Below are 27146 nucleotides of genomic sequence, written 5' to 3'. Positions count from 1 at the left end.
ACCAATGGATGACAAACTAACAGAGGGAAGATTTAGACTGGATATAAGGATCAACTGTCTTCTCCGTAAGGGTAACTAGAACCTGGAACACACTCCCAGCAGCGGTGGTACGGTTGCCATCCTTGGGGGTGTTCAAGAGGAGGCTGGATAAGCACCTCGTTGAGCTAGTCTGAGCTCATTAACCTCCTGCCTATGGCAGGGGACTGGACTTGATGATCTTCCAGGTCCCTTCCAGTCAATTGATTCTATGAGGAGACTTCTAGAGGAGACTGGATAGGCACCTGGCTGGGGTCTTATGACCCCTGCCACCCCCAGTGTTCCTTCCTGCCCATGGCAGGGGGTCGGACTAGATTATCTGTCTAGGTCCCTTCCGACTCATTGATTCTATGATTCTATATACATTCAAAGCACCAGGTTATGTTAGTTGTGAAGGCTGTCAAAGATGTTCATGCTGTGCTTAGGGCTCATGAAACTGCGTGAAACCAGATCCTCAACACATTTTCTTCAAACGTTTTGTTAATTGCTGAATGAGTCAAGACTGATTCATGATTTCATGCTAAAACCATATGAAATTCATAAGCATGGTTTCAGAGTAGGGCTGTCCAACTTAGAGGCTGGGGCTGCTGCACACACCACAAGCCTCACAAGCCACAGGCCCCTCAGGCATTCCCCCATGGTCCTGTGCATATGGGCACTTCCTACCCCGCACTGTACTGGACAGGTGGTTGCTTTCCTTCTCCCCAATCCCTCACTGCACCAGGCATGTTGGCACTTCCCCCACTGCACCATACACGTGGGCACACAGATACAAGTATACCAGCCTCACCTTCAGCTCCCTTAGCATGAGCTTCTCTGTTGCTCTGCACCATGCCAGCAGCCCATGCTATGGGCTTCCTTGGCACCACTGGCTGTGCAACAGTGCTCTGCCCCACCCCCAGGCCAGGTGGGAGCTTGGGGGCTGCAAACTAACCCCTTGTGGGCCACATGCAGCCCATAGGCAGCCCTGGTTTTAGAACAAAGCTAGGTGAGACATAGCAAGCCTGAACTCAAAGGAAAATTCAGAGAGCACAAACCCATGTGGACCAAAACCAAGAAGGTGGGAAACTGAAGTGCTCATATTTATAAAGCTGTACAAATAATCTTCATTGCTACTATGGGTATACAATATCACAACTTAACCTTCTACAGGTTCATTTTGTTTGGGACAAAAAAGAAAGAGACTACTTTTTCTGAATTACTTTCTTGCAAGTTGTCTGGTACCACTAGTCATCAACAGTAAGTATTTAAGTTTTTTCTTAAGGCTGTAGGTTTTGGCCCACCAGAGAGGGAGCAGTGATGATTCTGCAAGCTTAATAACTAGTAACTCAGAAGGTCATCTTTTCTCTGATGAAACTGTGTACAACTCTTCAGACTGACCATGGACAGAAAGGAGCTGGACTGAGCATGAATGGCAGAACGATTTTCAGCACAGTTGATTAGGACGTAAAAATAGATGGGACACACATTTAAATGACTTTGCAAATTGCAGACAACTACAGTAAAACCCATGTAATCTGGCATTTGAGTAACCAGAACACTCTATAAACAGGAATTTCCAGCTGGCTGGCCAGCCACGAATATTGGGGGAGGGGAGGGAAGGGGAAGCTCATACTCACTCAGCGGCCACTGCTGCTAGCTACCACCCTGTGCTGCAGTTGCTCTGCGTGCGAGTGCCACCTTCCACAACCCTCACTTTGCATACAGCCAAAAACCGCTGGCCTCAGGTAACCGGCATTTTTAGATACCCAGCACCCCTTTTTCCCCACTCATGACAGATAACGAGGATTTTACTGTATTGTGTAACCCAAGCTGGGAAGCACACTGTATGGTGAGAGATAACTACTGAAGCTTGGGAAGGATATTATGTTTAAATTAACTAACAATGATTGACTTAAAGGTAAGTGCATTCAACTTGAAGATGCTTTACAAAGGTTGGGTGACAAAGTGTTGCACAGAATCTACTAAAGCAGATGTGATATTTCTCTCAAATCAGCTGTGTTATTTTTTTCCTAAAGATTGTTTACCACAAAAGAACCCCCTTCCAAACCTGGGGTGGCAAATATATTCTTTATTTTGACCACGCTAACAGGAATTACTTGCTTTAATGAAGTGAATAGCTGTCACCTTGTGTAACTTTCAGCTTCAGCAGACACTATCCCTTTTCCTAGTGTTGACTGTTAATAAGTCAAGGAGATGGATTGCAGTGGTTTAGAATATGAATGACTGTTTCCTAGTATCTATATCCTTGTTTCAAGGAATGGACTAGAAAAATTGAGACTGCCCCTGTTGGGATGGGCTGCTAAAATTACAGTGAGAATACTTGCACATCCAATCTGGATTTGAAATACGGAAGTGTTTTAATAAGGTTTTAGAATTCTTATGTGACCAGTTTATATGGAACATACATCTGAGAGAAATGAAATGTTACACAATAGCTACGCCAGAAACGCAATTAATAATTTGCCTTATTATGTCAGTGTACGTGAAACACATTCACACTTCAAAAATGCAGTGCAGTCATATTCTGCATCTCATTCTGGTTCCAAAATGAATGGGAGTTTCATGAATAGAGTGATTCTAGAAGTTGGCCCAATGCATACAGACATGTATCTGCTGTTTCAGTTTCATCTTCCTGTCATCTATGTCAAATAGATGCTATGCTTTTGTAGAAGACAGTAAAAAAAACCTCCCCTTTGGACTATACACTCCTTATCTATATGCAAACCCATGGATCAAAAGGATTAAGATGAGACAGTGAAATGCTTCAGAAATTTTAACAAATTCATTATGTCTTTCTTACTTACCTAGGGTCACAAAGAAACTTGGTTTTTTCTCCTTCCTCTCTCCAGATAAGCCACTCTCGAAAAGAGGGATGAACAAACATTCGTGTCATATCTCTACGCTTGATAAGAAACATGGAAAGGTTCTCCATCCTCTGTTGAAAGTCATCCCATTCCAGAGTACCCTCAATGTTACCTGCATTAATAGCCTGAAAAATATGCTCATCTGTTAATGGATGCAGAGATGCCACTGCCACATTCAAGAGAGGCATAACCCGATCAAAGGAAGACTGTGTCGGGAACTTCATATTGCACTGCAACAGGTAAACTTCTGAAAGAGAGACTGGGACTACTTTATAGCTGGAGCTTTTTAGTACCAGGTAGCCCTTCTCTATGAGATCAAAAGTGAGTTTTAAGTATAGATAGGACCCTTGACTCAAGGTCTTGAGATGAGAACTGAGTTTGCCAAATGTAGTGTTGTCCATTTTGCCATTAAGGGAGATGTTGTTCTGGATCTCAGAGCTGCTGTGTATTCGATGAAGGATATATGCTTGCAGGTCCTGGTCTATGGCTTCATTCTCTTCCAGTCTATCCAGAAATATCCTGTGGAAGGGCAACAGTTTTATTATCTCCTAAAAAAGAAAAGAAAAAGCAATTATTCATGTTGGAAGTTCTTATTATTAACAAAAATAAACATTTGTATTAGAGCCGCACATACAGATTCTAATCAGTGCCCTCTCCATTAGGTGCTGAGCAAGCACTTGTGACGACAGTTTGTGACCCAAAGACCTTACAAATTCAGATGAATATCCAAACATTTCTGTAAACCTGAAAACATTTTTCCTAATATATTTTCCTAGAAAAGGGGCTGGAGGGCCATGCTTTTAAATCCCAGCACACAGGGCAATGCTTTTAAAACCCAGCACCACCCCAGCTACTCTCACACATACCATCAGTTCTCTGTGCTGGCATATAAAAAGCTGACAGATTAGGGAATGATGCATGGGCAGTCAAAACTGATAGAGTCCAACACTGTAGAACTTTTGTTGAAACAGTTGAGTATATCTCAAGGAGTGCTGACTAGCAATCCTCAGTATCATGCAGCAGCTGATTAATAGGGAGGTATACTGAAATCTTAGCACAGCTAATAACAGAGATTTACTACTGTACAGTAAAGACCATAGTGAAATACTCTATATGCTGTTGATCTGTTCAGAGTCAGCAGTAGGTTCAATCTTTTCTCAGCTGAAAGGATGTTTCTGAAAGAGCATGTAGTGCAGAACTCTGTGTCTACTATGCATCACAGGGACAATGCGGGCAGGATTCACTGATCTAGTAAGTTCACTTTATACTGCTTATGCAGCACAAAATGAATTTAACCCTGCCAGAGGTTTTCCATAGAGACATCTCTATGCAAAGAACCCTCAATTAGCACAAAGCTGAAAGAGGTGATTCTGCTCAAACTGGGGAGAGTCAGGAAGCTATATTGGCCAGCTTCCCAAAAAGCAAAATTTAAGCATGATAAAGAATCAACCATTTAATTTTAAGAAATGTAGGGCTCCAAAAGCCCTGAGCAATTAAATGGCAGGCAGGTTAAATGCTAGGATTACAATATAAGATTCTCACTGAAACAAACATGACATAATCCTTTTCCAAAATATCATCTAAACTACCTTAAAACAAAGGGAAATGAACACTGCAGTAAGAAGACTGTGCAACCTGCTGTTGTAAAAAATAATCAGCCAATAAAAACTGAAAGCCAATGCATATCTGGATTTATGATAGTGGTGAACTACATCTGGGCTGTGTCTAGAAGAATTACAGCTAAAACTGATTCATTGGTATTTCCTGCTCTTTTTCATTATGCTACTTTGCATAGGCTCTAAAATGCAGGCATTTTTAACTGTTTAAAGACTAGTTATATATACTTGATGTATTTTCTTCTAGGCTTTCATTTAGTTGTGAGGTCCAAAGATACTAGTGTTATAATGATTACCAATATAAACTGAATTTTCTGCATGAGCTAAGATGAAAACACACAGCAGTGTTATTTACATTAAATCTAAAATCTCAGAACCAACCTAAAAATCAATCCTAGCGGAGCTAAATAATTTCTTGGACTCGGATTATGATTCTCTCAGCTTTAACAAACGTAACATATAAGCTCTGTCTGACCAAGGAGGGATGTATGCATGAAATCCTGTCCACCAATTTCTCTCATTTGGGATAAAAGAAACTGGTTTCCTAAAAGCCTTGCCTCACAAACTTGTAATTGGTAATGCTCACTGACAGCAGGGAGCTCTTTGTCACATGAGCCTTCTTGCTGAAGTTAATAGAATGCCTTGCTGAATAAGGATTACTGGCATGAATCAGTGGTACAGGTTCACACAAAAGCCAATTTGAATCCAGTGCAGACACATAAGTGCAAAAGAGTGATAAAATGTGATAACTTCACAAGACAATCAATAATCAAATCAATATGATACTAGTTAAGACCTTAGGAGTGAAAACCCATTTGCAAAGATACTCAGTGTTTATGTGTTTACCCATAAACAGTCTCAATGTACCTGTAGACTTGTCCTGACTGTTACTATTAACTTTAGCCAGGATGGAAATTTTCCAATCATTTTGCTCAGGAATGATACTATGGTGTCCCCATAATCTGGTTTGTGAAACTCTGCTTCATTTAAACCATCAATTAATATGATGAAATCTTCATCAGGGATCTTCCTCTCTGAGATTGTAAGAAAAAAGAAAAAATGTTTAGTTCAGAGGCTAGCAGCCTGGCTCCATGCTAATTAGTCACCATGTTGTTCTTATCTGAAGATAAAATAAAGCAAAAACAACAATACCTATGGATACAGTGATTGTACACAGTGGGCAGGTGCATGGGACTCAGAAAATATGTATTTAACTAACAACGTGTATACAATTTTGATAGCACTCTGTCAAAACTGAGTTGGTGGGGAAGGTAATTTTTAAACTGGCATAGCCATTTTATCTAAGACCTGAAGGCAAGATCTCTCAATAAATGTTGACATGAATATCAACCAAACTTTACACTCCTGATGTTAAACTTCAGCAACACTTTGATGAAAACCTGTTTCAGCATTTACAATCGCTAGATGCATGTATTACATATGTGTATATATATATATACACACAGAAGTGAAAGTCCCTAGCACCTGCCCCTAATTCACATTGTAATTGTAGTAGTAGCAGCAAGGATTAACACCCTTCCCAAGGGCTGATTTGACGACATCAACAGGAAGTTGTCAGCCATCTTTGTGTGTGTTAGTTGTCACAATAAAGCCCTTTTGAGAGCAATAAATCTCCTTGCCTTTTCCCGATTTATGAGATAGCACAGTGATATATGTGGTTAAGGCACATGGGAGGCTTTTAAACCAAATAATGCTAATTTGGGTTAGATTTTAAAACAGGCATAAATCTGATTCATAGATGTCTGAGCACAAGTTGATTATCATATGCAGGAGCTAGTCACACAAACTTTCAAAATACTGCTCTCTGTTCAGTAGAAATTGTCCAAAATGAGCTTGGATCGCAAGACTAATGAACTAGGAAAGTCTGATTTGAATTCTACGGCCCAGACCATAATATATGTACTAATCACTGAATGCAGACATTTGAAAACAGTGCCATGGGGGAGTTTCATGCTGCTGATGGCAGAAATACAAAGACTGATGTTTTAAGGCAATGACAATAACATTTCTGGAAACAGATATTGAAGTCTGAACTTCAACTTTAGCAATAAGGTTTAGAGCTCATGATGTCACAAATGCTGTAGCTTGTTAAATATAAAAGGAATTTCAGTACAAGTTGCTTCTCTACCATAAACCAAAGTGACATAAATAGGGATCTACCAAACTCAAGGAGGTGGCCAGCCCATTTTGCAGGCAGATCCCAGGACCAGCTGCCTTTTTCATGGGCCGAGTGTGACGGGCCCCCCCCATGCTTCTGATTGGCCAAGGGGCCCCAGCAGTCCAACCCCTCCCCACAGATTGCCAGATGGCCTGAAACCATAGCTTAATTGCTTAATAATGTTTCCTTTAATGGCTTCTGCATTCTTAATCTCATGATTAAGCCCGTGGAAGCCATTCATTGATACATTACTAAGCAATATAACCATTTAATTAAACTCTAAACTGAAATAATTTATGAAGTTAAAGCTATATGCAACATGAATTGTAACTAATACCATCACTATAACACTTTATTGACTAATACCAACTATATACACTCTATTAAAAGGACATTGTAAAAAGAAGTTTACTGAATGCTAACCTTAAGACAGGCAATTCATGCTAGCTATTAAATGCTAGCATGCTGCATCCAGTGGCAGTTGCTCCAGACATTCTCTGTCTCTGTGGGGTGAACACTTGTCTGTACACTGAGGTGGCACACTCAGCATCCACTGAGTTCACTGGAATGATGAGACAGCATTTTGCCAGGGTGTAGAGATGTGGAAACCAGTCACAGACAGACCACAGGCACACGCAAAGGCATCTAGCACTCTTTGACAAAGTTCACGTAAACAGCACATTCATTGTCATGCTCTTTCCACCATCCAGGGATTGATTTCAGTAGCTGAGGGTCGCAGCTCAGAACATACACCCAGTCAGGTTCCAAAATGTGAACAGAACTAAGGAAAGAGGTAGCTAGTTATCTGAACCGTGGTGGTAGTGATGAGTCATACCTGTAGTACTGGTTCAGTTTCATAGTTATTGCCTGGAACAGTTCGTCTCCGCTAGTTTTCATGAGGACAGCTTGATAGTTCTTGTGATGCCATGTCTTTGACCCAGTTTATCAAAAACATCAGCTTGTTGTATACTGATGAATCACAGCCTACCAGCCTTCGCACCACATTAAAAGCTTCCATGAACTGGGTGGCATTTTCACCCACAAACGTTGCTTCATCTTGAGCAATGCCTTGCCTTAAGAGATGGTGAAGCTTAAGCATGCACTGTGTGCTGGGTGTGATTTCTAGCTCCTCACTCACAAACTGTGGGTAGTATTGCATATGCTTGGCATGGTAATGGACTGCAGTGAACCATGAATTCCACCATGTGAGCAAAGGCTCTGATGGCAGCGACAAAGTGGCATGTGAGTTTTCATTTTGACTAGTGATGGACTTCTTGGACTGGACCTTATGGCCTGGACAATGCTTGAAGGCTTTCTTGAAGGACACTAGGCAATCCAAATTGAGGAACTGTCTGCAGATGTTACTAGGTACAGGATGTGTACGCTGCAGGTGGCATGAACAATGCTGAGCGGCATTCTTGGAACACATCAGAGAAAGCCTTGCACATACACATGGCATTGTTGGACAGGAATGTTTAGATCATATTAAATTCTAAGCCATAGCTGCCAATCACCTTAATTATGACTTGAGACATGGTAGAAAAATTGACAGATGTGAGGTGGTCCAGCTCAGTTTCAAACTTAGGCAGGTCTTGGTCTGTCCAGCTCCTCAGTACAAATAAAATGTGATGCACATAGTTATCTTGATGGTTGGTGGCTTCATCAGCCACAATGGAGAAGGATTCATATTCTGCCAGTGCAGACTTTGTTGACTGTACATGCAAAGCAATCACTGCAGGGAGACAGTCCTGGCGAAGCTTGCTGGCACATGGAAAACTGCCAGCACTCCACACATTTTGGTTCAGGTAATCCCTTAACTTCAGGTGATCAAGGTTCTCCAGCAGGATGTTCACCACCGTGAGAGTCTCCATGAAGGAAAATACCATCTTTTGCCTTGCCAAGCTGCTTTCCATGATCCTTTTAAAGAGCAAGGACATGGTAGCCTGTTTCCAGCTCTGAACTTCAGCCTCTGCAACAGCGTTTTGCTTCATGTGAACCTTGAACATTGCAGGCAGTACAGAACAATTTGCCTCTATCTGTGTGCAAGATCCCTGCAGGATACTGCCTTACATGGTCCAGTGCTGAAATGTATTTGGCTGTCTTGGAGGATTTCTTCTCAGTGGTCATACTGAAGAATCCACCTCAGGCTGCAGCATGCTGTACCAGCTTCCAGATGGCCACTTTGAAAGCCAGCTCCAAAACCCTCTCACTTCCCTGACTGGCCCGGGACTGGCTCCTGGACTGATCCACATCACAGACTCAGCCTCTAATTTGCTCCCTCACATCCCAATGCCCCTCCCCGCCACCTTGTTTCAGTACTGCCCTCTTCTCTGCTTGCAGTTAAGTTTGTTTTTTCTGTTGCAGTGAGTATACCAAAATCACAAAGCCTGCCATTTTTCGTGGAGCCTGCCATTTTTCACATTTCCTGTGAAAACTGCACAATCATGAATTCAGTAGGTCTCAACTTATAGAATCATAGGAACAGGCATCCCATGCAGTCACCCACTCAGTCTCAACCCATGCAGGACTGCTCCCTAGTTCTTTTTACGTGAGACATATCTACGAATTATACAATTCCAAAACCACAAGCTGCATTGCCTGGGATTTTCAAAGGCCTCAGAAAAAGGCATCAAATTCCAGTGATTTCTAAAAAGTGAGCATATAACTCTCTATTTGGCTTTGAAAATCTTCTCTCTTCAAGCTCATTTGCTCTGGGAGTGTTCTTAGAATCATAAACTGTCCCTGAGATGTAGTCACTAGTCTTGTGTGAAGTAGGTAATAGTCGCTTCGGATTTGGATTCAGCCAATTCGGGGGACAGTGATTCGATTCAGTGATTCAAATCACTGTCCTGAGTTGATTCGGCTGAATCTGATTCAGAGATTTGGTTGCTCCCAAATCAGCCAAATCACTCAGGCCCCATCCCCTGCCCACTCTCAGTGGCTGCCCTCCCCGCCTCAGCTCCTGGCCCTTTGGAAAAAAAAAAAAAGCTGCCACTCACTGGTTGCTGCCTGGCCAGGGGCAATCCCTGCTGCCCCATACTACCCCACACCACGTGGGGGGCTTTGTCATGAGCTCTCCGACCCTGCTCACTCTCCCAGCCTCCCCAGGGCTACCCCACCTGGCCCGTCTCTGGCCCTTTAAAACAAACAAACAAACAAAAGCCCCTGCACTCACTAGCTGCTGCCTGGCAGGGGATGATCCCTGCTGCCCTCCACTGCCCTGCGCCATGTGGGAGACTCTGCATGAGCCCCCCAAAGCACCGAGGCTGTTGCAGAAGCCGGTGAGTCCAGGTTTTTTTTGGGTTTTTTTGTTTTCTTAAAGGGCCAGGAGCTGGGGCGGGTGGGTAGCAAGCAGGTAGGGGTCAGAGGGCTCATGGCAGAGCCCCCCATGTGGTGTGGTGCAGTGGGGATCACCCCCCCCCAGCTGGCAGCAGCTGGTAAATGGGGGCTTCTGTTTAAAGGACCAGGAGCTGGGGCCGACCTGGGCAGCCATGGGGTGCAGGAGGGCTGGGGGAACAGGCAGGGGATGGGGCCTGGGGGGGGTCCCCCCACAGTCCCCTTCTCCATCCTCCAGCCCTCCCCCCCCCGGTGGACCACTACTTACCAGCTTGGAGTCCAGGTCCAGCTCCCTGCTGCAGTGGGCAGAGACTGCCTGAACTGCTGAAGCTCTCTGAATCATTTCCGAATTGATCCAGGGAGCTTTGAATCAGTCTGGACCTTTTAACTGGTCCCCTGATTTGATTCAGATTTGGAGATTCGGCTACTGAATCAGGCTGAATCTCCTCCAAATTAAATCAGCACCCAAAGCTTCGCACAGCCCTAGCAGTCAGTAACCCTTGATCCCTTTGCGTGTTGTTTAAGAAAAAAAATAATTGTATAATATTATATCTATTGAGGGAGACAAAATTATTGGTCAGGCACACAGCTAGTCCACTTACGAATATGCAAAAAACCCCTGCATTTCTGCAAAAGCTGATCCTAGTAATGGGATATATTTTTGAGCCATTAGAAAATCAGATAGCTTCAGAATAATAACAACTGATCAATAATAGATGGTACAATTATTTTCTGCACTACTTCCTGCATTTTGGTTATCTTGATCCATATGAAATGTATAGCTAAGAAACAAGCAGGTAAAGAAATGTAAAAGAGGTGTCATACGTGAGTGCTGAAGAGAGGTCATGATTGCTTGCTCCCAGTTACTTGATCTGAATTTTGCTACAAAAAGATTTATAACCTTGTTACATGACAGATTTCCATATTCACTGACCCCATTGGCTATGGTTACAGAATACGGATTCAATATGCAACCAATATTTCTGTAGATGGCACCATTCTAAATGAGACATTTAGCATGTCATCATGGAAAGACACCTTAGATTTCTCTTCTCCCAAAAGGGAAAAAAATTCTTATACAACAAAGACGAGCACCTACCTTCCAAAACAGCAGAATTTTCCCTTACATGAATTCCCTATAAATTACTGTTTTTCATCCTGCCAGTAAATTAGATGATGTTTCACATTTAATGAAGCAGTTTTATTAAAAAAGATAGTACCTGCTAATTAGATTACCTGCTCTTTAGAAAAACTGGTTGGAAGGGGGTGGGAGGGATGAGACAGGACGGAAATTGACTCTCAGCCACAAACTAATTTGCAGGCAGCTATGTGGCTGCTAGCAACAAAATGTGAGTGTGAGGGGAAGGAAGGTTCTCCTATGATTTAGCTTCGACAGATGAAAGGCTATGGCGCTTTCCTAGGATGCCAGTGGTTCTAGATCTCACTCCCTCAGAGGGCTTTTGAGCTTCTATCGCTCTCTGACTTTCTAGCATAGTGCTCCAAACACTGTACCACAGTCTTCTCCTGTGCCCTTTTTGAAGATGGGACTCTGCCTCCTGCACTTTAGAGAGGCGGTGGAAAGAAACTGTGGACAGTAGTATAGGAAGAACGTTTCTGCCCCACAGGGAGCAAGAGCTTGCAAGTTGGTCCATGTCTTTCTCTCTGCAGCAAGGCAGAAAAGATGTTTTCCCTCTTCTTTATGGCAGCCCTTCAAGCATTTCAGTAGATAGGCACGATCAGCTCCCATGTTTTGCACCTAATGCTTCTGTTGATGCAGCCCAAAACTGCATTACCCTTTTGTGCAGGTGCATCACACTGCAGGCTCATGTTGAGTCTGTGATCTACCAGGACCCCAAGTTCTTTTCCATAATAATGCCATCCAGTCAGGTGTCATCCATTTTGTATTTGTGTTTTTGATTATTCCTCCCAAGGTGTAGCACCACAAGCTGCTGGGGGTGAAAGGAGCCCAGCTGGGTCTGCACTGGCCAGCAGAAGCAGCGGTGGAGCTGCGCGCCACTCGGGATGGGATGAGCCCGGCCAGAGTGACAGGGGCTCAGCTGCATTTTCCCCCTGCCTGCGCTGGTCAGTCCCGAGCAGCACACGGCTCCGCCGTAGCTTCTGCTGGCTGGCCTCCTCCTGTCCCCAGCAGCATGTGGGAAGGCAGCACAGGGGGGCCTCGGCAGGCAGGGTCCTGGCGTGACTTCTGCAGGGCGAGGCGGCAGGAGTGGTGTCTGCTGGACCCTGCACTCTGGGCTTGTAGCGCTGAGGCCACCAGGGCTGCATGCGCAGGCAGCAGGGCACCAAGGTAAGCGGGGCCGTGGTGCAGTGGCCACCTTGCTCCAGCCCCCCTCAGGCAGCACCAGCTTGTGGGGCTGCGCTGCTGGGGGGATGGAGATGTGGAGCTATTTATTTCTCCCCTTCAGTCTCTGGGGCAGTAGCTGGCTGGATGCAGAATGGGTCCCTCCTGCCCCTGCCCACCAGCAGCTACCATGAACCTTGCAGGAACAGGCAGGTGCAGTAGGGCTACACAGGCCGGGTCTCTCTGGCCCAGGACAGAGGGTGTTTGAATATGGCTCGCCAGCCCACTGGGTGATAAAAAGTTCATGATCCAGCCCCACATTCAAAAAAGTTGCACACCCCTGATCTAAATCATTAATAAACATGTTGAACAGCACCAAGCACAAGACAGACCCTTGTGGGTCTCTACTCAAAACCTCCTGCCATTCTGACAGACTCATTAATAACTCTGTTAATAAGTTACCCTTTGTTTGTGGCTATCGAGCCAGCTATCTATCCACCTTGTAGTAGTTTTCTCTAGCCCACATTTCTCCAATTTGTTTATGAGAAGGTCATGCGGGAAAAGCCTTGATGAAGTCTAGGTACACTATATCCACTATATTCCCTTCATCCACCTAAGTAGTTACTCTGTCAAAGAAGATCAAGTTTGTTTGACACAACTTGTTTTTCATAATCTCATGCTGGCTGCTTGTGATCAGCCTTTTTTCCCCTCCAGATGCATGCACACGGCCTTCCTTAGGATATACTTCCCCCTATTGAGGTGAGGTTAGCTGGTCTGTAGTTCCCCAATGTCCTCCTTTTTTGCTTTTTTAAAAAAGGGGCACTATGTTGGCCCTTTTGCAGTCCTCTGGTACCATGACTTTTTGAAGACTGCCAATTGCTCTGAGATTTCCTCTGCCAGTGCCTTCAGGACCCTGGGATGAAGTTCACCTGACCATACTAACCTGACCCATTCAGACCCAACAAAAGCTCTCTGACCATCTCTTTTGTTATCTCACCCCTAAGCATTCCTCCTTCCTTATCCAGATAATCACTATTAGATGTTGGGCTGCAGCTTAATTTTTTTGTGAAGACTGTTGAGTAGATCTGCCTTTTATGCATCATCAGTTAGGAGCTCCCCCGGGCTTCTTAACAGGGGGCCCACAGCTTCCTTGGTCCTTCTTTTATGGTAAACATACTTACAGAACCTCTTCTTGTTGTCCTTAACCTTCTTCTCTTGGTGCAGCTTGCTCTTTACCTTTGCCTTCCTGATCTTGTCCCTGCAGGTTCTTACCATTTCTTGCTACGTGTCCTTGGTGACCTACCCAATCTTTCATTTCCTGTATGCTTTCCTTTTGCATCTGAGGCATTTTAGAAGCTCCTTGTGCAGCTACATTGCTCTCTTGCCATTCTTTCTGTGCTTCAATTATGTCGAGACAGTTTCTTATTCGGCTTCCAATACTGTGCCCTTTAGGAGTTTCCAGCCCTCCTGGGCACTTCTATCTTTCAATTTATCTTCTCACGACACCATGCTTATTAACTCCCTGAGTCAAATCAAATCCACCTTTTCAAAATCTACTGTCCTAATTTTACATACCTCGTGCTTTGCCTGTTTCAGGATTGGGAATTCAAACAGAAAGGGGTAGCAGCCTGAAGGATGGATGAGCTTTGGCAGACTCTCTGTTATGTCCTGAACTGGGGCTCCAGGCAAGCAGCACAGCCCTTGGGTCCCTAGATCTGGATGACAAATTGGTGCATCTGCCGCCCACAGACGAGAATCACCAACCACCCTCACTCTTCTCTTCTTTCTTGGGGCAGTGGTCCCAGAGCCCCTGTCCTTAGGGCCTTGTACTTCCTGCTCTGTAGGCTGCTGCCTCCTCCGCCTCATGCCTGCAGACGTCCTCTCCTCTGCCTCTTCCTCAGCAATTCCAGCACAGAGTGCTTGAAAGTGGTTGCTGACTTCAATTGGCTGCTTTTTAGTTCTGGGAACTCTTTCTTTGAGTAATCACATGCTGCCACCTCTCCTTCCTTCTTTTCCTTTTACATGTCCTTGTGACAAGGTATTAGCAGAATTCACAGAATCTGACAGGCTGTGTCATGAGTGTTGCTGCTATGGCCTAGAACTTGCAAACTCTGGGCCGTCAACACTGCATTTTGGAGTACACTCCACCCCACTTCTGCTCATTGCTCTTTGGTCTATCCAGTACCAGTGTCTCGTAGCTCTTGTCCAAGTGTAACAAGAGCCTGTCCCAAGGGTGGCTGTGACTTCCCCTGGTGGCTACTCAGCTTGCTTTACTCTGATCCTCCCCTTCTGTTTTCCTGCCATGTCTTGAGGTACTTATACCTTTAAGGAAAGAGAGGCTGCCCCAGGGATTACCGAGCAAGTGCTCATCCACTCCTGTGTCTTAGTCTGCCCTAGTTCTGGTCCTGAGGCCACCCTGGCTCCCATCTCCACACTATTCCTAGATACCTAGGCCCCACCTAGGCACTGGAACCCTTCTGGTCTCATCTCCACTCTACTCCTGGGTACTTAGTTCCTCCTTGGCACTGAACCCTCCTGGTTCCCCCCAGGCACCAGACCTTCTCTGGTCCCATTTCCATTCTACTTCTGAGCGCCTAGCCAGGGGTTGGCAATTGTTTTGGGCAGAGAGCTACTTATTGAGTTTCAGCAAGCCACTGAGGGCTGCATGACAGGCAGCCCAGGGCAGATTAATATTAATTTTCTAATTTTTAGGGGCCCCGCAGGCCGGATAGAATGGCCTGGCAGGCCACATCTGGCCCCCGGGCTGCATTTTGCCCACCCTTGGCCTACACCCATCCTGGTCTTTTCTCCCTGCTTCACCCAGGCTGTAGCCCTGCTCCTGAGCCCTCATCCTGCTCCCAGGCCTGTTGGGGCATCCTTCTCCCCTTAGTCCCTCCCAAACCTCCAGCTGTTACCAAAGCCTATAATCTCCCAGATACTATTCAGGAGCTGCAGCCATCCTGCCCAGGAGATGTTCTCTTAGCAGCCTCCAGGGCCACACTGCCTGCCCTGTTTAGGCCTAGGCCATATACTGCAAGGCAAGCTGCCTTTGCATCACGTGGCTCCCGATTGTCTCCTGCCACACCTGCTGCCTGCTCCATCTGCAGCCTGCCTGCTTGTAAAGCAGTAGGAGCACCAAGCCTCCCTCTACACCAAGTAATCTTCCCGGTTCCTGATGCAATGCAGCTTGGATACCCAAGCTCCCAGTCTTTGAATCTTGTCCTCTAGGGCAGACACTAGCTTATACTTGGTGCAGATGAAGTGCTCCTGACCCTCCAGGAGAAACACAAACATGACACATTCCTTGCAGGTCATAACAGCTGACCCAGGCTCCATTTGTGGCACTTTTGCTCTGTGGAGAAAATCTATGCTGTAAGGATAGACAAGAAAAAGTAAAAGAAAAAGAAAAAAAAAGAAAAAGAAAAAGGGGAGGGTGGGGGATGGGCAAGTTGCTAAAAAGACAAACTACAAAAGGGTATATACTAGGCCTGTGTGAAATGCCTAGTATCTGGTTCAGATTCGGCCGATTCAGGGGACAGTGATTCGATTCGGTGATTCAAATCACTGTCCTGATTCAATTTGGCCAAATCTGATTTGGAGATTTGGCAGCAGCCTAATCTCCAAATCAGCCAGGCCAGGCCCATCCCTCACCCGTCTCCCAGTCCAGCAATGGCTGCCCCACCTGCCCCAGGTCCCAGCACTTGGGGGAAAAAAAGCCCTGGATCACCAGGTGCTGCCAGGTGGGGGGCAATCCCCACTGCCCCCCACTGTGTGGGGAGTTCTGCACAAGCCCCCACCGAGCCCCCTGCCCCTTGCCCCCTCATGGGTGCTCCACATGGACCAGCTCTGGCTGCTTAACAAAAGAAACCCTGAAGAAACCCTGGGATTCACCGCTGCTGCGGGTGGGGGGCGATCCCCGCTGCCCCACACCACATGGGGGGCTTTGCATGAGCTCCCGAGGCTGCACCAGAAGTGGTGAGTCCTGGGGTTTTTCCTCGGATTTTTTTTTTTCTTAAAGGGTCCCCCATGCAACGTAGGGCAGTGGGGATCGCTCCCCACCCAGCAGCACCCAGTGAGCACCAGGGCTTTTTTTTTAAAAGCACCAGGATCTGGTGCAGGTGGGGCAGCCATGTGGGGGCTGGGGGAGCAGGCAGGGGTCACGGGGGCTGGCAGGGGCCCCTCTATTGTCCCTTCCCTGCCCCTAGTACTTACCAGCTTGGAGTGGCTGCAGCTCCCTGCTGCAGCCACCGGGGACTGCCCAAATCATCAAAGCTCTCCAAATCCTTGCCGAAGATTCAGAGAGCTTTGAATTGATTTGGACCTTTAAATTGGTCCCGATTTGATTCGGATTCAAAGATTCAGCCACTGAATCGGACTGAATCTCCTCCAAATTGAATCACCTCCTGAAGCTTCGCACAGCCCTAGTATACACCTAGGATATATCAAACACCTGCACCATAGCCCTTGCGCACGTGCGTGCGCGCACACGGGCGAACACACACACACACACTCCCTCCATGTTTGCTGCTCCCTGCTCCCATGATTCTCTGGGACCTGCCTTTTAATAAAGCTGCCTATCCCATTTCCACCCCCCTCAATTACCTAAACCAGCTCTACCCAGAGTAAGCCCTGTCACTCAGTCACTCCAGAGAGAGGAAGAAAAGTAAAGAAAAAAAGAGAGACCTACTTATCAGGAACTACATTATGGCAATTAAAAGGTAGGTACAAGTCTATACAGTCTTCCAGACAAGCCCAGGACAGCTGCCAAAAAAGAAGCCCTGCCTGCTTACTCCTGCTCCACATACACCCAGATCTGGCAAACAGGCAGCATATGTAGCTCAGAGAGGTCCTAGGTGTGCACCTCATCACTGAGACAGAGAGCCTGGGAGCAGCACTGGGGCATATGCTCAGGAGTGCTCTAAATCATATGTTCTCCCAAGGATGACTCTGGGCAGGTACACAGCAGAGTGAGGGGGCAGGGCTTAATTCCTTGTTGGCAGTTCCAAGTTCAGCCTGAAATATGTGCATATTTCACAGACCCCTTCCATATATGCATCAGAATCTGGATTCTTCACAGGGTAGGGTTCCTCCACCCAGAATAAGAGAATAAGAGTTTGTGAATTAGTTGAAGGCATATACATCTGCAGCAAACATTGCACCAGGCTGCTAAGTTGTTCTGGCTGTTTGCTGCTGACTATTTTGCAGGTTGCCCAGCAGTGCAGGGCCACTGATGAATACCACCTGAGTGGAGAAGTGGAGCCCTTTACATAAAAACTGCAGAACAGCTGAGTGCTCCTTCTACATTTGGCAACCTGTTGTGAATTAAGTAGGCTGTGAACCACATAGCTGCAAATGATTTATCTAAAGTAAATAATAGGGCATTCTTGGTGAAAAGTCCTTAGATCTTGAACTTACTACGTCTGGCAAGTCCACCAGAGCACTTATCTAGCCACTTTTATGGTCTTGGGATCAGATTCCCAAAGGCATTTAGGCATCTAAATCTTATTTAGGTACCGAAACACTTTTGGGATTCTAGGCCTTGGTGCCAGCCACATCTTTCTGGAAGGCAGTATGATCTAATGCAGTGGTTCACAAACTTTTTTTTTGTGAACCACTTGAAAATTGCTGAGGGTCTCGGTGGACCACTTAATAAAACTTTTTTTTGTTCTACAAATCAAAGCACACAACTCATATTTTAATATCAGTTGTCTTACCTTACAAGTACAGATATTCTCGATTGTTCTGCAATTTTTCTGCGGACCACCTGAATGGAGCTCATGGACCAGTGGTGGTCTGCAGACCACAGTTTGAGAACCTCTGATCTAGTGAACTTTGGAGATGCAATTTTGTTCCTAGAGCATTAATGATTTTTGCTGCACCCTTGTACTTAGCTGCAAAATCTTTCCCTTCTTTCCCATGCACCACAAATGGATTGTGCTATAAAAGGGCTAAGTATTATTGCTGTAGTTCATCTTTTCACTGTTTCCTTTCAATAACATTAGGAAACATTTTAAGAAAACTAAAATAAAAGGTACATCAAAGGTACACTGATGACATCAGTTGCCTCTGTGGTATTCAAGGGAAACCAGAAAGCAGTACAAATATATGGTAAGAAGAGCTACACATTAAATCTCAATTTACTATTACCTTATCCTAACTGCTTTTTATTTCTCCACTTACTGTTAATATCTATGTAAAAGGGTAACCATTTTTATTGAAATTATGACACGTTCTTTCTTTTAACTTTTACATAAGATTATGGGGGGTACTAGGAAACTATCTTTACAATCTCATATTATAGAACCCTGATTTTTACATCGACATCTCGTGTTTTTCATAAAACAGATACATTGTGGGGAAATCACATCATTGTTCCTCTGACAGTTGTTTAGATTCCCTGAAACTGAAATAAATTTGAGAAACCCAAATCTAGGTTTGTCCACAACATTCAATGTTAATAACAATGTAATAACTTCGTCCCAGTAGCATTAAAGTTTCAAAAGCACCTCTTAAAAGACCTCTTGATATATTTACAAATTCTTATATGTCATATATTTTAAAACCAAATTTCATGTATTGTTTGTTCTGTCACAAAACACTCACTACAAATGAGTTTGCCAAGAACCTAAACTGGCAATGCTAAAAGACTGGAGTTTTGATCTGTGGATCCAGCAGCAGTGTGCTTGATGCAAGGTTCAAGGAAAAAAAATAGACTCCCACATAAATTTTTCTTTCCCCAGACCTTGGGACCAAATGGGGATCCACTTGGCTCCCAGCAAAATTTAAGCATGCTCAGAACTGTGCTAAGTTGTGTTGAGTGGCTTGCCTCCTAAGGCACCGCTTCCCTTCCTGCCAACTATACTACCAACATTTCCTTTATGCCAGGCACAGTGGCATTGAAGGATAGCAGTGCTGGTCCTACCTACTCTGAGATTTCCTCGTATCAACATCTGTACAGGTAAGCCAGCTTTACAGACCCTTTGTACCTGCTAGAGTCGATATCCACTCCAAAATTTTATACGTAAAACAGAATTTAGACGCTCAGATGTGAAGTAGTGATTCTACTAGCACAAGTCAACCAGACTTGCATCTGCTTTATTTTGGTTTTTATATTGCATTCAGGGTAAACCAAACAAGTATGCAAACAATTCCTGCAGGCAACAATATGCAGTTCACAATATTTATAAGCCCTGTCCTGGACTGTGTCTGTTGCTATAGAGGTCAAAGTTCTTAGAGTTAGCTACTCCATTATGAAAAACTAACTGCAACTTCCTTGTAAACATAAGGAAGAGAAACAGATAAAGCTGACATTGTATTGGGAAAATGATAAGACTCTTAAGGACTTTTGATACACCCTTAGAGTCAGTCATTAGGATATGATCTGTTACAGTTACCCCAAGCACTTTTACTTAAGTTATCTACAGACTTATATATTGTTAGTATGTGTGTTGGCAGCTGAGAATTACCAAGAGTTGATTGAATGGATAATACTTTCTGATGGATAATTGAGGGGAGAACACTGTTACTGACCTAACAAATTAAACTGAACATGTCATTCTAAGTAGCACTGTGTAGGCAGATGCTGTGTGCATCTGTTTTCAGTTTTTTGGGGGGCAAATTTAGTGTAGGAATGAAACGAAATATCCCCAAGTCCAAGTGTTCAGTGATGGTAGCATCCCCTCTATTCCCCTGGCAAGAGAAAAGGAGGGATTGGGAGTGGACTTAATGGCTCCTCTTCACTCCTATTGCTACCCCCTAAAAAGTGTTTCTTGGTGTATTCTCAGTCTCCCTGAGTCAAACTTTCTCTCTTGAAGCCCTTGAAATTCCCTGGGAAGCTGTTCCTCAGCTTGGGGATACAGACCCGAAGAAAACCCATGTTAAAAATTTCAGAGAGGAATGAAAGAGCCTCAATCACAGTACCTTTATGAAGATTTTCCAAAGGCTCCAAGACTCCCCTCCGGAAGGAGGCCATGGGGTCTTGAACACAGGACCTCAAGCTGAGCATACTCTGTAGATGTGGCTCCCGCAGCAGCTGTTCTCTGTATGCAACGAACTGTGGTGAGCGGCAGAGCAGTGCTGCCACATTGTGTACAAACTCGGGCACGAGACAAGTATAGGCATTGTCAGCCTGGCAGTAGTGATAAGCAACAACCTGCCAAAAGGAAGAGAACACAAACATATCCACATCAGACCCTGGGTGGGCAGGTCTGAAAGCAGCATTTTTCAATGCAATTTTCATTTATTCCAGCAGGCAAGGTCTTTAAAAGGGACCTTGTGTTAACTACCTCTGACATGATCCAGATGAATTGGCTGGTAAAAAAACAGGTACTGATCCTCAAAACCTATTGGATCTGCCACTTGAGAAACAAGTGATATTAAACAGCAGCAATTCAAAGATGGACAGTGACAATAACTAACTGATCTGTCTGTGTACTACATGATTGACTTATGCCCCAAGCTCCATTTCAGAGCTCCACCTCAGTAATAAGTTGTGACAGCTTTTTAAACTCACATTTTATTTAGTGCTTTCAGAATGTCAGGCTGGGCAGAGCGGCATATGACAGTACTTGGAAGAGAATACTTTAAAGCAGGGGGTTTCAACCTTTTTTTAACAAGTGTACCCCTTCTGCCTCAAAGTTTCAGCTCATGTACCCCTTTATATTATTCTCTTGTTTTTAAGGGATGGCAGAGGGGGGAGAGGGGTAGATCAAGGTCCCTGTGGTGAGGGAGGGAGGGAATGGGGCACAGACATGCACAGATGCAGACAGACAGACATACACAAACACAAATACCGCCTCCCCCAGTATCTGTGGGGGGAAGGGGTGGGGTGGGGTGGGGTGGGGTGGGACCAGATTGAGACTGGCGGGGGGGAGTGGGGGTAGAATGTATCTCTGTGCCTGCTCCCAAGAGCAGGGCCGGGGGGGTGGGGGGCAAGGACAGTGGTGGCCGTCTGCAGGCCACACACATGCCACTTGGATGGCCGGACCCGGGGGGGGGGGGGGGAGGAGGCTCGCATGCAGTGGCCACTGCTGCCACCATCATTATCCCACGTCGCTGCTGAGAAAGCAGCAGGGGGCATGGCGGCAGTGGCAGTGCGAGGTGGTGATGGTGGCAGTGGCGGCCACTGTGTGCGAGCCTCCCACCCGTCCAGCTGGCTGGGTGGCACATGTGCAGCCCATAGAAGGGCACTGATGCCCTCGCCACCCCAGCCCCATGCTCCTGGAAGTGGGCACAGAGAGTGAGCTCAGGTGGAGGGCAGGGAGGTGCTACAGTGTACTGTGTGAGGCCATCAGTGCCCAGCACACTCCTCCCTCTTCCCACCACCAGGGTAAGAAGCAAAGTATGGGAATGCACCAGGGAGACGCTGTCGCCGTGCCCCATGGTGCATTCCATCCCTGCCTGCCTGCCTGCTCATGCCCCTGCAGCCTTTCTAAGTACCCCTAGGGGTATGCGCAGTCCCGGTTGACACCACCTGCCTTAAAGTACTGTAAGACCTGCAAATTATGCATTCTCACAAACTAAGGGGGCACCAGACCTACTGGACATTAAATAAAGCTCTCTCATAAAGCTCCTCAAAAAGAGAACTAATGCAAGGAAAAAGAAATGTTTCCTTTTCTGGTTCTTTGGATCTGCACAGGACCAAAATAAATTCTCACCTTCTCAAACACAGAGAAAAAAGCAATGAGATTCCCTCCACCCCATTCACCCATGTTATTTACCTGTTTTCTTCAACTGTCCCTCCTTGCTTATGACCCTTCTCTGGAGCACATCATAATTCCTCCCTAGAAGTTGTTTCTTTCTGATACCATCCTGAATTCCTCCACTAATATCCACCACACAGTCTAGTCACTAGGTACAAAAGTTGTGTCCTTTGCAGTCCCTGCCAGTTTGATCAGCTCTTTTGCAGCACCCCTTCCTATCCAATCACACTCCTTTTTAAACCTTCCATACACAACTCACAGGCTCCTGGTTCTGTACCCTGAGCATACAGTAGCCTACACGTTTTCCTCAAGGACTAACTATTCCACAGGACGCTTCAACCCTTCCCCAAGTCTTGGTCCCCCGTGGAGTACCAGGAACCTCGAAGGGCCGTACAATGGAGCAGTGACTGGCTGGTGTCTGGACTCCGATACCTCTGAAGGGGAAAAATATCCTGTCATGATAGGATATTTTTTCTTAGCTAAATTTACAGCAAAGACCCAAACAGAAAACAATGTTTCTTTTTGGGGGGGATCACATACCCATTTATATCTCAAGCAAGAAAGCAAGCAAGCAAGGAAGCACTTTAAATGGTTTTAAATACCTTCTTTTACTTATGCTAGATTAACTGGCATGTTGACTAATTCTGAAATGGTATAATTGTAAATAGTATAATTCTTTAAAAAAATGGACCCTGAAAATGAACCAGGAAGTGATGAGGATCTTGGAAAAGAAACCACAGAAAAAGACTAGTATGTGTTTATAACAATGACAGTACCAGCATTTCACCTTCATGTTAATTATTCCATGACATTTCATGAATTTCTAAGTCAAAACCAGATATTGCTAAAACTGAGGCCTGTAGTCTGAATGGTATATCTGACACCACGTTCTTTGGCATTACTATATTTACCCAAGTCCAAGACAGCTTGAATTTATGATGACCTCTCAATAGTTAGATCATGGGAAATATATACAATTTTAAATGTGTAGAATCTAATGATTGGAGGGTCATCTTCAATTTGTCCCCTCCCCCCATTCCCTGCTATAGCAGGGAAAGCAGTGGCAGGGGGACAAGCAGAAGCTGGGGCTCAAATGGTTCATCCCGTTCCTTGGTCCCTCTCTTGCCTCCTCCCACTTGCCACCCTTGCCCATCTGCAGTGTCTACACCTCCTAGTGTTTGCCTTCCCAACACTTTGCCCCCCCTGCAGGGCCTAAGCCCCCCATGTTGCTGCTTACCCCACAGGTGCCACTCTAGTCTTGCTTTGGCCCCACTTGGCAAGCAGCAGTGGTAGTTCTGGCCCCAATCCCGACCCAAGCCCAGTCCCACCCTTAGTCATAGCACTGAAACAGGGGCCGGAGCCAGAGCTGCAGCTGCTACTGCCTGGCTGGGTGAGGACTCAAACCAGAGTGTACTCCATGCTCCCTGCTGAAGCTGCCAATGAAAGTAAGCAACAGCAGGAGTGGGGAGAAGCAGAGGCAGCATGGGGGGCAGAGGCAGTGGCTGGGGGCAGGCAGAGGGGTGGGGGCAGAGGCAGTGCAGGGCAGGAGCTGCAATGGACAGGTAGCAGCTGCTCCAGCTCCAGATCTACCCCTGGGGTCAAGACTGGCACTGCAGCAGCTGCCCCACCTTGTATTTAAATTCAATGAGAGTGTTTTTTTGAATGCTGGGAATGTTGAATGAGGGAAAAAAACTCATCTTGGAGTCAAGTACATATCATATATAGCAGAACTGGGCCTGAGTGGTCCACTATATTTCCTTTCCCTCAAACTGCTGACACTTCCAAAATGTTTTGTGTTCCACCTTGGGATGAAGTCAAGACCCATTCCCTTGTGAAAACCGAGAGAAAAAGATAGGGAGAGCCATAGAAATGCAGGAGAGCCAGGTCAGTGGTAGCTGCAGCACTCACCCAGGATACATGAGATCAAGACTGAAGCACTATTCAGTTATTTTCCCACATACCAAGTGAGTGCTCTAATCACTAGGCCACTAGCTTTTCTGAATTGGGTCTCCTTTGATTTCTCCTGTTGGACATACTCCATTTAATATAAATAAAACATTCTCATGGGGCCAAAGAGAAAGAAACTAGCTCCACTGTCTAGTGCATGGCTTAGCAACCTTATGGCCCACAGGCTGGATTTGGCCTACAGAGCCACTGGATCCAACCTGCGGATGTGGGGCTTCAGTGGCAGTGGGGGGCAGCGGGGGGGCTTGGCAGTGATAGGTACTTCCCTCTGCTGCAGCAGAGAGAAGCAAAACAGTGGGTGTGTCCTCTCTGCCACAATAAACAGAAACGGTGTGGCGACTGCTTACCTTGTGCTGTGGCAGGGAGAAGCAGTGGAAGCAGCAAGGTTCTAGTACTTAACTGCCTCTGACCCAAGCTTGATCATTTCAGCCCACAGCCTGAAAAGGTTGCTGATCACTGGCCTAGTATACACGACACTCACCAGGCATGTGGGATATTCAGGTTCCAGTCCTTGCTCCAATCACAGCCCTATACTCCAGTGGAGTACTCTGACTACCAGGCTACATGTTATTCCCCCTGCTGTCACCACCTGGCAAACCTACCCTGTGATTCCAGCCTCACCCTCTATCTCTGAACACTACTCCCTGTCCGTGGCCCCATTCCACATAGGGGGTTTTGGTGAGTTGTTGTGGTGGGATGGGGTTGGGGGTGCTGCTGTTGATCCAGCCCAGAACAACCCATCAAAACTCCCTACGTGGCCCCTGGGCCAAAATAATTGCCTGCCCCTGTTCTAGAATATAGCTTGCCCTTTCTCTTTCTACTTTTGATAAAATATTCCATCATGGAGCTAAAACAAATACTTCCTAATGAAACTTTCCTTGCAACAGTTACCTACCTACAAAAAGTTTATGTTTTGGTGAACTGACATTTTCCAACCAAAAAGTAAACCAATTTTTAGAGGGGGTAGGAATGTTTCAATCACATGACTCTTACACTACAGTGTACACTATCGCATGACAACTACAGAGGATCTGATTTTATCTGGAAATTATGTAATGATGAAAGAAGCAGATTAAAAAAGCAGTTTGTGTTTCCAAAGATGTGGTCGTTACAGGCCAGGAGTGAACATTTATCTTCTCCTGAAACATGCAGATACAAGTATGCAAGACAATGTTTTTCTGGTTATAGCTCACTGTAAACCTCAGCAAAGGGCAAAAGGGGGCTATAAACACATAAAGGGACTTTTACTTTTAGTTCTTGTCACTCCTAAAGTTGAAGACAGCACCTAAAGTTCTCTGTCCCAGTCTGATACAGTTGAATTTACCTAATCTCAAATACTTTCTATCCAGCACTGTCTAGAGACAGGACTGATACCCTGTATATAAACTCAATTGTTAAGTAAAATATGCATGCAAATTGAGTGAAATGAGCATGCAAGATTACATATAAAAAGTGTATTTTCATTATTTTCTTAAGAACTAAGCATGGCATTTATACATCATCTTTTCTAACCATTCCATGTAAAACGTTAAGGAGACAAGGCTTTATGTTGTTTATATTAAACAACAAATGCAACAAAGGTTACACACGGTATAGTTTCTTTTTTGTCTTACGATAGTTTCAAAAAAATTTAAACTTGTTTCATGAATATTTTACCTCAAGTGATTCCACATGTTGCAGCATAGGATCATGAAACCAACCATCTGTGACATGCTATCTACATAGTTGCTGTGTGCAGTGGGGTTACTGTTCTTCCAGCCCTAAAATTCTGTGCATCTGTGAATTTGAAATTACACAGAACTACTGAAACTTGGAAAACAGAAAATTCCTCCAAGTGATTCCATTCAAAATGCTGGGGGCTGTGTAAACAGAAACCTTTCCTTTCCCCAAGAGAAGGCAAAATATGTAGTCAAATCTTTTTGTTTCTACCTCTGCCAGCGTTACAACAATCCTTTTGCAACTCTTCCTGTGCACTTCCTGGGTGTGTCCACACATGCAGGCACATGAGCTTGCAGCAGCTCAAATAGGAGCAGTGCAAGTTTGGGCTGGGGATTTTTGCCTCAGCGCTTGTGCCTAGACATGCACTTTGGTGTGGGGCAAATTGTGCCACTTGGGGAAAGATAACCCTGACCAGCTCCTCCCAGAACTGTAGCCAAGGGGACCTAGAGCCTGCGGCCAACACCTGTGCTGGCCCCAGCAATATAACAACCTGCCCTGGGGTGAGCAGCTCAGAGCTACTTGCCCTCAAGAGGTTCTGAGGCCTGGCCACGTGGTATCTGGGGACACTACCCCTTGTGCCAGCTAGACTGCTGAAGCAGCCATAACCTGCAGTGGCCCCTGCACCCTTTACCCACTGCAGCAGTCTGGCAGTGAGGGCTGCTGCCTGGCCGTGACCTGCTGCCAACTACAATAGTATCCTCCCCCTTGGACCTGCGGTCCCAAGGCTGAACCCCTTCCAAACCTGGGTGGGATGCCCTCGCTCTGCCACCTGGGCAGCTATCACACAGAAGATGTGCTCCTTGTGGTGGCCTGCTTTGAACTCTCAAAGTGTGTCCCCTTAGCCCCAAATGGCCAAAAGATCAGCCACTTCATCGGCTGGGTTCCCAGTGCTGGCCCTGGACAGGCTCCTTTGCCTGGGTCTCGCCACCTGACTCACCAATAGAGATCCTGGTGTCGCCTGTACAAACTGTAAAGACTTTGATAAGAAATCTAAATTCTGTCATTAAAATACCCAAAGAAGTGTCCTTTCACTATTAAAATGAAATGCCACTATATATAGAGAGATCAGTTGGGCAATAGTTTACTGATCTATTTACAAGTGTAAAGCAATATGGAGGGAGGGGGTTGGGGAGTTTGTGGGTAGGTGTAGGGTTTGTGGGTGGTTTATGGCTGGGTATGTGAGTGAGGGGTTTGTGGGGGTGGCTTGGGGATTTGGGTGTTATGGGTGGAGGAGTACTAACCCCACAGCCACTGCTGCTGCGGGGGTGAGCAGTAGGCCCTGTGGGGGGGCTGGGGCCTAGGGGGGGCTGTAGGCCCCATGGGGGACCCATACCACCCTACTAGCCTCCCCACCCCCACACATCTACAGAGGCCCCCCACAATCGCCCTCATCCACAGTCCCTACCTACCACGGACAGGTCCCGGGTC

At 45.7% G+C, this 27146-nt stretch overlaps 1 protein-coding gene across 10 annotated transcripts in view; it reads right to left on the bottom strand.

Annotated features, from left to right (window-relative positions):
• TANC2 (tetratricopeptide repeat, ankyrin repeat and coiled-coil containing 2) overlaps positions 1 to 27146 on the bottom strand; it is a 780830-nt gene that overhangs the window by 102504 nt on the left and 651180 nt on the right. For all 10 annotated transcript variants that reach the window (XM_090044146.1, XM_090044147.1, XM_090044150.1 and 7 more), the window contains 3 exons: positions 20254 to 20485; positions 5387 to 5553; positions 2844 to 3451 (listed from right to left, as the gene is read on the bottom strand). In XM_090044146.1, coding sequence (XP_089900272.1) covers positions 2844 to 3451; positions 5387 to 5553; positions 20254 to 20485 — 1007 coding nt within the window. The remainder of the gene's footprint in view (positions 1 to 2843; positions 3452 to 5386; positions 5554 to 20253; positions 20486 to 27146) is intronic.

The sequence above is a fragment of the Crocodylus siamensis genome, chromosome 4 (genome assembly GCF_052110815.1).
Source record: "Crocodylus siamensis isolate JL-2025a chromosome 4, ASM5211081v1, whole genome shotgun sequence".
In the NCBI taxonomy this organism is placed as follows: Eukaryota; Metazoa; Chordata; order Crocodylia; family Crocodylidae; genus Crocodylus; species Crocodylus siamensis.
Note: the sequence above shows the minus strand (reverse complement) of the source record. Positions and strands in the feature narration are given on the sequence as shown.